This window comes from Athene noctua, chromosome 4, assembly GCF_965140245.1.
Source record: "Athene noctua chromosome 4, bAthNoc1.hap1.1, whole genome shotgun sequence".
NCBI lineage: Eukaryota > Metazoa > Chordata > Aves > Strigiformes > Strigidae > Athene > Athene noctua.
Genome location: NC_134040.1, coordinates 3,568,469 through 3,579,997, shown reverse-complemented (window position 1 = coordinate 3,579,997; position 11,529 = coordinate 3,568,469). Strand labels below are relative to the sequence as shown.

Here is an 11,529-nt window from a genome sequence, read left to right as displayed (position 1 = left end):
AAGGTATATGCCGCAGGCCAGGTCACCCCTGGGGCTCCCCCGCCAGCGAGGGGTGAGCTGGAGCCAGGCACAGCGGTGGTTTTGATGGTGTTAATATTTCCTTTTTCTGCAGGTCAAGCCTAAAGCTGTTCAGCAGACTAGGAGTGGTACCTGAGGAGCAACCACTGCTGGTCCCTGTACACTGTAGCTGAATCCAGGGTGACAAAAGCAGCCCAGCTCCCCTTTCTGTGCAGGATCCCAGGGTCTGATTCAAACAGAGGATCTGGGAGAATCTGGATCATGAAAAAACGTGAGTGGCATCCTGGGCTTGGTGTGTACTGTCCCCTCAGCATACATCTGTCTGCTGATGGTGTCCACCTGGTCCCCTCCAGTCCCTTCCCTCCCAGCTGGCCACCACTCAGTCACAGCTGCCTACAGCCCTATTCCTCCCAAAAACTCTTCTAGCTTGCAAGCTCAGACCTCTGTTTAAAAGTTGTTAGTGCATTTCTTTTCCCTTCCCACAACTTGTCCAGTTCCTCTCTGGCAACCACAACATCCTGAGAGGAAGACTTCTGCAGCTCAGCTGTGCACTGCATTGAGAACCAGCCTCCCCAACCTCACACTGAAACTTGCTGTCTGGGCTTCCTACGACTTGCTGTGGTGGGCATCCTCTAGCCCAGGACCTGTGCTTGTTCCAGAACGAGGTCTGGAAACTGTCCCCAAATCCTGCCCACCTCTTTCTTATACAGACTGATGGCCTCAGTTTCACTGTCATGACCAGTAGAGCCCTTCAAATTATTCTCTGGCAATGGTTTCATAAAACTGTTGCTCCTCAAGACCCCCTCACAGATCCAGATGTTGCTGTAAGAGAGGGCTTTAGCCTGCCCCTGTCACCAGAGCATCGTAGATTTGGTGGTGCCTGGCGCTGTCTGAACCCACCCCCAGACCCTGGGAGGTCACCTTTGGTCTCTGGGATGCTGGAACAGGAGGTGTCACCTCAAGATGCCCAACACCCAACCCCAAAGATCAAAACAAGGGTCTTACCAGAACAGGCTGAGGAGGAGGAAGAGGTGAGGAAGCCGAATTCCTGGCAGACACTCCTCCACACGCAGGTGAGGATTCTCCAAGAATCCAAACGCAGCTCCACAAGGGAAACAGAATCCCAGCATCATCTCGGTTGGAAAAGCCCTTGCAGCTCCTCCAGCCCAAGCATGACCCTCCCCCTGACCGTTCCCAACTCCCCCAGATCCCTCAGCGCTGGCTCAGCCCGACTCTTCAACCCCTCCAGGGATCCCGGGGACTCCCCCCTGCCCTGGGCAGCCCATTCCAACGCCCAACAGCCCCTTCTGCACAGAAATCCTTCCTCAGAGCCAGCCTGACCCTGCCCTGGGCAGCTTGAGGCCATTCCCTCGGGGCCTGGCGCTGGGGCCTTGGCTCCAGAGACTCATCCGCCCTCTCTGCCCCCTCCTGGCAGGGAGTTGCAGAGGGCCAGGAGGTCTCCCCTCAGCCTCCTCTGCTCCAGACTGAACCCCCCCAGTTCCCCCAGCCGCTCCCCAGCAGACCTGTGCTCCAGACCCTGCCCCAGCTCCGTTGCCCTTCTCTGGCCACGCTCGAGTCATTCAATGGCCTTTTTGGGGTGAGGGGCCCAACACTGAACCCACTCCCCGAGGGGCGGCCTCCCCAGTGCCGAGCCCAGGGCTCAGATCCCTTCCCTGTCCCTGCTGGCCACGCCAGTGCTGACACAAGCCAGGATGCCATTGGCCTCCTTGGCCCCCTGGGCACACTGCTGGCTCCTGTTCAGCCGGCTGTCAATCACCCCCCAGGTCCCTCTCTGACTGGCAGCTCTCCAGCCACTCCTACCCAAGCCTGTAGCCCTGCTGGGGGTTGTTGTGGCCCAAGCACAGAACAGTCCAGCTCCCACGGATGGAGCTGTTTGAATTTGTCGATGGCCAAAGTTGTACAAAAAGCTTTCTCTAAAAGCTCCTGTCCTCTTAAATGGGAAAACCAAGGGGCATGAACTACAGCATCCCGCCCCCAAAAAAGCAGATGGTTGTTTGGATCCTTCTTTGCAGCCTCCACTCCCTGAGCAGGTAAGTCAGGTGACTTATTTCTCCAACCAACTTCTACATCAAAACTTTCCTTGCTCCACAGAGGCTTCAAAAGCCAAGATCCATCCCCCTCATCTTACAAACACACACGGCAACCTCACAAGTTGAGGGTTAAGTGGCAAAAGATTTTATTAAAGTTAGTAAAAGGCTTTTTTTCTTTTTTTAAAAGATGGGCAGGGACACAGTTCCCTCCTGCAGGTTCACTTGCTGATTACACTTTTAAAGTGCTACATTATAACTGTGAAAATAGGAGCACTTCACCACAGAAAACAAGGCGCTCTTTGATTGAGTCTGAAGTGGTGATAAACCAGCTGTTTCACAAGAGTGATTCCATGTGCAAAGGCACAAGCGTACAAGGTGTTGCTATAAAATGGGAAAATAAGTGAATAATTTTGCAGGCAAGTAAAGCATTAGAGAAAAGGGCCTTGGTACGGTTGCTGCTGGTTTGGGATCTCATGGGTGTTCTCCGTATCACGCAGAAAGTGTGTGGAGAAGACACGTTCCCCCTCCTGTTAATGAATTTTGGGATGGATTCTGCAGTGTGGTTATGCAGGCTCACGTACTCTGCTTTACAATATGTATTCTGCTTTATTTCGGTGCAATATTCAGTAGTGAACATCAGCCTTTTAACAAGGTGAAGGGATTTGGGAAGATTTCCTTACCCACTGCGAATAAAGAGCAATTCTTAGTGCTAAAAACTGCAGCTTTCACGGGGAGGTGACAGGTCTCTCTGCAAAGCCCTCACTGACAAAACTGCAAAAGCTGAGGAAAAAAAAACACCTTATGGGGGACTGCTGGTGGGGAATCCTGGGTTCTTCTGGCTGCTTGCAGGGAGGTTTTGGACGAGTCACCACGTTATCGTCAAAGAGGGAAAACAGCCCCCATGTCCCCTCTCCCAGCAGAGGAGGTCAAGTGTGTTTAAGAGCCTCTGATGGATAATGCGCCGGGCTCTCCTGTCAGATCAAAATCAACACCTCACTATTGCATATATTGTCCTTATCGTTCAAGGGAGGCATTTCTTGCATTTTTGGGCAAAGGGTTAGGAGGGAGGAGAAGCCGTTCGCCCTGTCGTGGGGCTGACGGACCCTTCTCACCACAGGCCGAGCTCCAGCTGCACCCTGCAGCCAGGCACAGGGGGACTCATCCCCCTCCTGCTCCCCTGCCAGCAGCATGCTCCTGTTTTGGGAACAGCAGGAATCCAGGAGGAATAATGACTGGGCACAGTAAGGCAGGGAAGAAGCAACAGCCTGGATTCGGAGCGCAGCCCGGCCAACAGTGCCAGGCCACGGCAACAGTTTAAAGCCCACGGCATGCTTGCGGACTAGCTGGATTCAAATTGGGCCAGCCCGCGGTACAAACCTTCTGCCGTGCGAATCCACCAGGTCGCCAAATGTTTTGCCCAGTCCTGCCTCCTGCTGCAGCTCCCCTGCTCCCCCCCTGTCCCTGCAAATCATGGGAGGGTGGTAACACCCAAAAGTCTGCGCTGGCATCTGTAGAGTTTAAAAAAACCCCAAACCCTCTAGTTACAACAACCCTCTAACTACAAAAAAGTAGTTTTGTTACTTTTGTGCACCTGTGCTTTTGGGAGGGAGATGAGATGCAGCTGCAGCCACAGAAGCAAGCAGCACTGCATCACTCAACTCTGCCTAGAGCTAGAAACTCAGTGCCAGCAGCGACTCAGCCAAGCTGCTTCTGCCCCCAAAAGCTGCCCCGGGGCTGGGGAGAACCTGAGGATGTTTATTTGGGTTTGAGGATTTTATCTTAGAAATCTTGCAGCCCAATCCCTTTGCGCTCCAAGCTGATCCCTGGGGATAGCAGGGATATTACAGACTGCAATTTTAAATGGGACCTTCAAGATAAGCCAGAGCATCTCAAGCACTGGGTATGGCCCTGAAGCATGCAGAGTTGATCTTATTTATGTCCCAGACTGGACACAAATTTCCTATAATCCCGTTCCATAACACCAGGTATATGGAAAGGCAAAAGGTACATCCACCCTCCTAGCTAGGCTCTAAAAATACAGCCTAAAAATCAAAGACACCCAACAATCCTGTATGGGACCAAGTCCACTTAACGCTGGCATTGTGGGAAATGTTCCTCTTAAAGCATAATTCCACTTTCTCTGGCTGGAGTGGGGTGAAATGAGAAAACTGGTTAGACACAGCTCATTCCTGACGCTCAGCTTCACCCCCAGGGTGTCATGAAGCGACCCCAGAGCCCATCCCTGACCCTCAGGAGCAGGGGAGGATGCTCCAAAGCAAAGTACAGAAGCAGGATGATGGCTCCTGGGAGAGGGGAAGAGCTTTCACGTGGGCTGGCCTGGTGCCTTCTCATCACAGGGGTGTCTCTCGTCATGAATAAGCACCAGGGTCCTGCCCACACACCCAGCACCAGGGAAAAGGAGAGGCAGAGACCAGCAAAGGTCCCAGCAGCAGAGCCAGAGCCACCAAGTAAGGCAAATACAACATGAGGCACCCGGTGAAGGCTGCTGCACGAACCCTCAGGCACGTTTTCAAGCTGAGATGAGCAGAGCCAACAAAATCAGCTCTGCTTTTACAAGCTGGCTGCAAAACCTCTCCTCGCTGCACTGTCCGGAGGGATGCAGGGGGTCACCCTTTGGACCACCAGGACATGTTTCCCGGGGGCTTCCTGGGACCAAACAAAGGAAGACGTGGAGAATTGCGTGAGGACTTTCTTTTTTGACTCAAAGGGATCGCTCCCTGAGTCATCCCCTCTCTATGGGTGTCAAAGAAAGGCTATAGACAGGTTGAGAAATGGCGGGGTGAGGAACAGACCCCAACCCAACAGCATCACACAACCAAGGCCTCTTCCAGCAAAATCTTCCAGAAAGATTTAACAACGCCCCTATCTTCCCCCCCCAGCTGCTGCTCTTCAGGCTTCAAAGGCATTGGCTGAATTCCTGCCCTGAAGAGGAATGGGCCAGGCTGAGTGGTGGTGGTAACATCCCATCCACTCCAGGGCTACTTCTGCAGTCGAGCGTACACCAGGAACGCCACAGCTGAAATCACAGCGATGCCCACAGCTGGAATCATGTAGAGCAGGGACGGTCCGTTGTTGTCCACCGGGGGGACATTGGCCTGAGACGAGCCGGACACAGCGCCATGGCCCTCGCTCGAGCAAAAGAACGGAGCATTTCCAAGGGGACCGGCTCCATCTTGAAGGTCGTTGCCTGCCTTGAGCTGGGAGCTAGGATAATGCTCCACGTGGACCTCGTGGGTGCCCAGGGAGGTGCTGACCCAGCTCGGAGGTGGACGGGAGTCTCTGCTTGTTCCAGCTGCCTCCTCTTCCCCAGGGTCTTCGTGAGCTGGTGGAGCTGAGCATCCCGAGGAGACTCTGGAGAACATTTCTCCTGAGCTCGAGGTATCTGTGCTCACCAGGAGCGGGTCACCGCTGAAAGTGAGGCTATCAGATGGCCCAAAATGGGGGCCACCAGGCCCCTGGGAGCTCGGGTGTCTGCTGGCTGCCTCTGGGCTCTCCCAGTCCGTGGAGAGGAGGACACCTGGCTTGCTGACCTCCATGTCCCTCTCCATGTTGCTGCCAGACATCCAAATGCTTTTGGCAGAGCTTACCCGGGATGCCGTCCTCCCAGACCTGCCTTCAAAGCTTGCTGCAGCAGCTGGGAGAGAATCCACTGAGGCTGGGAGCACCTTTGGGAGACAACAAGAGGGGCTGGGTGCCACAGGGAGCACCCACTGGGCCTCATCTCAGGCACCCACGTCACGTGATAAGCCCATGTCAGCACCCAACCACCACATCTCCAGCCACTAACAGTCAGGTTGGGCCACGGGTTAACTCCCAGGGCTGGGAGAGTGAGCAGGGCAGAGGGGGTGTTGGGGATCCAGGGGGCCTTTGGGATACGGGGGAGATATGGGAAGGAAGGATGGGGAGACACGTAACGAGGAGAGGGATGGAAACAGGCAACTGGAAGCCAGGAGACTGACTGGCAAGTCAAGGAGGGAAAATAAGGAGTCAAAGCCTGTCAAAACTTGGCTCCCTTCTGTCATGCTCCAAAATACAGTGTCCAGATGGGGACATAAACATAGTGGGGAAAAATGCCCTAAATAAACTCACCCCCAGTTCAAAATTTGACACAGCAGCAGCAAATCTCCCAATCAGGTGGAGTTTGCAAGGACCCAAATAAAATGCAAGCAGCAACAGGAAAGGTCACCTACTTTCTCCTTTGTCAGCACAGAGGGGGTGCTGCCAGCTGTCTCCCCCACGGGCAGGTCTTGCTCTTGTACAGGAGGCTTCACGGAGGTGTCACAGGATGGGGAGGGCTCTCTGAGCACAAGGGTAGTGTGTGGGGTGGTTGTTTCCATCAGAGTGTCTGTCAGGGAAAAAACAAAATGTGTTTATCAGGACACCTAAAAGGTTATTTGAGGCCTCACCTCAATAAGTGGGTTCAGTTTTGGGCCCCTCACCCCAAAAAGGCCATTGAATGACTCGAGCGTGGCCAGAGAAGGGCAACGGAGCTGGGGCAGGGTCTGGAGCACAGGTCTGCTGGGGAGCGGCTGGGGGAACTGGGGGGGTTCAGTCTGGAGCAGAGGAGGCTGAGGGGAGACCTCCTGGCCCTCTGCAACTCCCTGCCAGGAGGGGGCAGAGAGGGCGGATGAGTCTCTGGAGCCAAGGCCCCAGCGCCAGGCCCCGAGGGAATGGCCTCAAGCTGCCCAGGGCAGGGTCAGGCTGGCTCTGAGGAAGGATTTCTGTGCAGAAGGGGCTGTTGGGCGTTGGAATGGGCTGCCCAGGGCAGGGGGGGAGTCCCCGGGATCCCTGGAGGGGTTGAAGAGTCGGGCTGAGCCAGCGCTGAGGGATCTGGGGGAGTTGGGAACGGTCAGGGGGAAGTTCATGGTTGGTCTGGAGGATCTACAAGGTCTTTTCCAACCCAGATGATTCTGGGATTCTGTGATTTTGGCTCCTCCCCAAGGGTGGTGCAACAGGATAATCCCAGAGCTGAGGGGGTCAGGCAGGGGTGGGGCCCAGCACCACTGCCTCCTCCTGCCATGGCGCCTGAGCTCTCCCAGTAGGTAAACTGGCGGCACCAGCCAAAACAGCACGGCCAGTCTGTTCCTCTCTTTGAGAGCAGGGTGGCCCCAGGTTGCTGAAACTGGGGTGCAGAGACATTTAACCAGGATGTTTTACATCAGAAACGGAGCAAGTGCCTCTGCCAAGTCCTGGTCAGGATGTTGTGACAAGATACAGCAAGTAACAACTGCAACAACTGGAGGGAAAACCGGGGGAAAACAAGCAACTGGGCTGGATTTGTGCAAAACTCAATGTTGCTCCTTTCCTGGAGGGGGTCACTGTGGCCCAGGAGACGGGACAGGACGTGGGTGACAGCACAGAGTGCTGTTCTCTACACCTCCATGAGTACTCGTGGGCCGTGAAAGCAAGCACAACCCTGGGCTGTCCTGTACTGACAGCCACAGCTGTTGGCTGGGAGGGTCTGCACGGCCCCCGCTGTGGCCCTACCCCACCCCTGCACCTTCTCTGCCCCTCTCCATGCTCACCATCAGGCAGGACAGGCAGCAACAGCATTTTCAATCCTGCTGCCAAACAACACGGTGGCTACACAAAACTGCCAGGAAGGAAACCCACCTCCATTTTCTCCGTCCTCTCGCAGCATCCTGACCAGCTTCTGCTCCGCATCGAACTGCTGCTGGATGAGGAGGGGGCTGCGCACATCCACGGAGCTGCCCGGGGGCTCGCTAAGTTTAGAGCTGGGCACATCCTGGTTTTTTGGCAGTGAGTCTGAGGGCTGCAGCTCTCCTCTGCGAGCAGGCTCCTCCAGCCTCAGGGACGACTCGGTGGAGACGTAGGAGTCCTCTTGAGGCTCGTTCCTGAGCTGCTCGGAGCTGCGAGCAAGGCCTGCATCCCTCGGCGGCAGAGATCTGTGCAGACCCAAGCCCGGCGCGCCGCGGTGCAGGTGGTTGGCGTTCCCGAAACACCCGTTGTCTACACACACCGGGTGCTGCCGGCGGCTCAGCCAGTCCCGGCCCTGCTCGGGGGGGACAGATGATGGCATGGCCACGCTGGTCACCTCGGGGGTCCCCGCTGCCACCTGCACAGCCTCAGTGGGGTGCAAGAGGTGCTCCTCTCCGTCACAGACTGCGCTCCCAGGAGGAAGCCGCTGGGGACTCTCTTGTGGCAGGTTTTTGGGGAGCTGGAAGGAAAAGAGTTGTGTTAAAGCACTGTGACAGGATGAGAGGGTTTGGGACCACTGGGGTGACCCAAATCCTGACCCAGTGACCCACACGAGCCTGGCGATGAGTGAGTGTCTCCTTGGCACCCACCACACAGCCCGCTGGAGGTCTGCACGGGGTCGGGGGCTGTGGGGGGAGCCTGGACTAACAGAGCGGACCCTGCACTCCCACCCACGGAGGGGAAGCAGGAGAGGTGTGCAGTTACAGGGCCATATGTAGGCTATAAGTTACCATCTGCAGCAAGCACACAGCAGAGATCAGCAGCAAGAAGCTGCCTGGGGTGTCCCTGAAGAAGCCTGGCCCGAGTACGGGCTCCCCACACCCCAGTACCCCAACAGGGACCTTTGTGTCCCCGTTTGACATGTGCCCCGCTCACCGATTCCTGCACCGGGGCCCTGGCGTCCAGGTCCATGCTGCTGGCAGCAGCAGGGCCGGGCAGGAGAGGTGAGCAGCTGCCAGCGGGCAGGTCTCGGTGCGGCTGCTGAGCCAAGGGAGCGGGGTGCGGCCCCGGGGACGGCATCTGGGCACTGAGGGAGGAGAGGGACGGATGGGCATCGCTGGCGGCAGGAGGGAAGGAACTGGGAGCCTGGGCACCTGGAGGAGACAAAGCGGTTTGTGAGCGGGGACGCCAGGAGAAATGTGAGGGAGAGGATGAGTGTGGGGCTGAGGCAGCCCCTCACATGCCCCTGCTCTGTCGCCACGTTGGCCAAGCCCCCAGCACCCCTTCATAGAATCATGGAATGGTTTAGGTTGAGAAGGGACCTTAAAGATCACCCAGTCCCACCCCCCTGCCCCGGGCAGGGCCACCTTCCACCAGCCCAGGTTGCCCCAAGCCCCGTCCAACCTGGCCTTGAACCCTTCCAGGGAGGGGGCAGCCACAGCTTCTCTGGGCAGCCTGTGCCAGGGCCTCACCCCCCTCACAGGGAACAATTTCTGCCTCAGATCTGATCTAAATCTCCCCTCTGTCAGTTTAACCCCGTTCCCCCTCGTCCTATCCCTCCCCCTGATGACGAGTCCCCCCCCCTTTCCCGCAGCCCCTTTCAGCCCTGGGGGGCTGCTCTAAGGTCTCCCCGGAGCCTTCTCTCCTCCAGCTGAACCCCCCAACTCTCCCAGCCTGTCCTCACAGGGGGGCTCCAGCCCCCCCAGCATCTCCGTGGCCTCCTCTGGCCCCGCTCCAGCAGGTCCGTGTCCTTCTGCTGTTGGTGCCCCAGAGCTGGACCCAGCCCTGCAGGGGGGTCTCCCAGAGTGGAGCAGAGGGGGAGAATCCCCCCCTTGCCCTGTGCCCACACTGCTCGGGGTGCAGCCAGCACACCGTTGGCTTTCTGGGCTGAGAGCACACGTTGCTGGCTCACAGTTTTCCATCCACTAATTCCCCCACATCCTTCTCCTTGGGGCTGCTCTCAATCCACTCCTCGCCCAGCCTGGATTTGTGCTTGGGATTGCCCCAACCCATGTACAGGACCTTGCCCTTGGCCTCGCTGAACTCCACAAGGTTTGCATGTCCCACCTCCCCAGCCTGTCCAGGCCCCTCTGGCCAGCACCGCATCCCTCCAGGGAAGGGATCTTCCCGTCTCCCCTCCAGCTGTGAAACCCAGCCCAGGACCAACCCAAGCACCTTCAAACAAGGACCCTGCCCACCCCCAGGCACATCACCAGGGTGAGGGACATCCCTGGGGCCATCAGTCACCCCCAGGCCCCCAGAAGCCGGGACAGAGAGAGCAGCAGTCACCAAGAGACACTGTCTGGGTCCCCAGTCACCACTGGACCCCCATGGCAGCACCACCTGGGGACAAGGAGGCTACATACGGGCTTGCAAGGTGTCATATACGTGCTGCAGCTCGTCGGCCAGGTGCCCGGCGTTGTTCTGGCGCAGCGCGTTGATCAGATCCGGCACCCAGCCCTGCCGGCACTTCAGGTGCTGGTAAAACCTATAGGCAGTTGCCTGGCTCCCCCGTGTTTCCTCCCGGGTGTGAAGTTCATCCTAAATAAAACACACAAGGCATCTAAGAGAGGGTCTGGCTTAGAGGTAAGGCAGCTGTACGTTGCCTGAGCTGTATATATTGCGGAAGGAGCCTGGTAGGAGTCAGGAAAGCAGGGAATTTACTCTGTCGGCGTCGGTCAGGCAGGTCAGGGAATCAGCCAGCGACGACACACGGATGTTCTTGAAATTCTTTAGGTTTTTCATAATGTATTCATACACTTTCTCTTCGGCCAAACCCATCTTGGCTCAGCACCTGCCGAGAGAGAGAGAGACAAAATGTGAGCAGAGGGCTGCTGGTGACACTCGGCTTTTCTACAGGAGCTTGGCCTTTCCTGTAGGAGCTTGGCTTTTCTATAGGAGGTTGGCTATAGAAACTTGGGCTTTTCTTTAGGAACTTGGCTATAGAAGCTTGGGGTTTTCTACAGGAGCTTGTCTCTTCTATAGGAGCTTGGCTCTACTATAGGAGCTTGGGCTTTTCTACAGGACCTTGAGCTCTTCTACAGGAGCTTGGGCTTTTCTACAGGACCTTGGGCTCTACTACAGGAGCCTGGCCCTCCAGCACAGACTCTCGGCCTTGCTGTGGAGGTGATCGACGCACGGGGAAATCCAGGGTGGAAACCACGTGAAATAACCCAGGTTTAAAGTTCAGCTCTGGACTCTGCTTTCACAAATCCAATTTCCCCCTGCAATGCCCAGCCGTATTTACTGATTTTTTATGGTTTTGGTTTGTTGGGTTTTTTTTTTGTTGCGGGGCTGACCCCGCCTGCAGGGTTTTTCTGCAGGTTCCGTAACATGGCGAAGTGCGGGGTCACGCCAGGCGAAGGGGGACCAAGGCTGTGTCCTACTTTAGGCCCAGGGCGACGCGGCTTCTCGCCGACGGAAGGAATATAAAATCCCCTTTTCCCGGGGGCACGGCGGGCCGGGAGGGGAGGCCTGCTCGCCCGGCCGGGCCCCCTGTCCCGCAGCACGGCCTAGCCCGCTCCCGGGGAGACTCTGCGTGTGCCAACGGACTAACCCCCGCTCAGGGCTCAGCCCGGGGATGGGCCCCGCCGCGGACCCGGCCCGGCCCGTCCGCCGCCGCACCCCCCTACCTGCGCCCGCCGCCACCGCCGCGCGCTCCCGGGAACGCTCCGCGCCCGCCCACCCCGCGCCTCGCCGCTTCCGATTGGCCGCCACGCACGCCCGTCGCGGTGACAGACAGGCGCTGTGAGGTACGGTGTTGTCGATGGGGAAGTGCCCG

The 11,529-nt window shown here is 57.2% G+C and overlaps 1 protein-coding gene across 2 annotated transcripts; it reads right to left on the bottom strand.

Moving 5' to 3' along the window:
• Positions 1-2,197: 2,197 nt before the first annotated feature.
• Positions 2,198-11,438, bottom strand: MAVS (mitochondrial antiviral signaling protein). 2 transcript variants are annotated; one of them, XM_074904278.1, is made up of 7 exons: positions 11,381-11,438; positions 10,413-10,542; positions 10,115-10,289; positions 8,685-8,902; positions 7,704-8,268; positions 6,281-6,435; positions 2,198-5,755 (listed from the first exon to the last, which is right to left on the bottom strand). In XM_074904278.1, the coding sequence occupies exons 2-7, from the start codon at positions 10,527-10,529 to the stop codon at positions 5,069-5,071; spliced, it is 1,917 nt and encodes a 638-aa protein (XP_074760379.1). In that variant the 5' UTR covers positions 10,530-10,542; positions 11,381-11,438; the 3' UTR covers positions 2,198-5,068. The 2 variants fall into 2 exon arrangements, with proteins under 2 accessions (XP_074760379.1, XP_074760380.1); XM_074904279.1 differs by lacking the exon at positions 11,381-11,438 and adding an exon at positions 11,305-11,362.
• Positions 11,439-11,529: the final 91 nt, after the last annotated feature.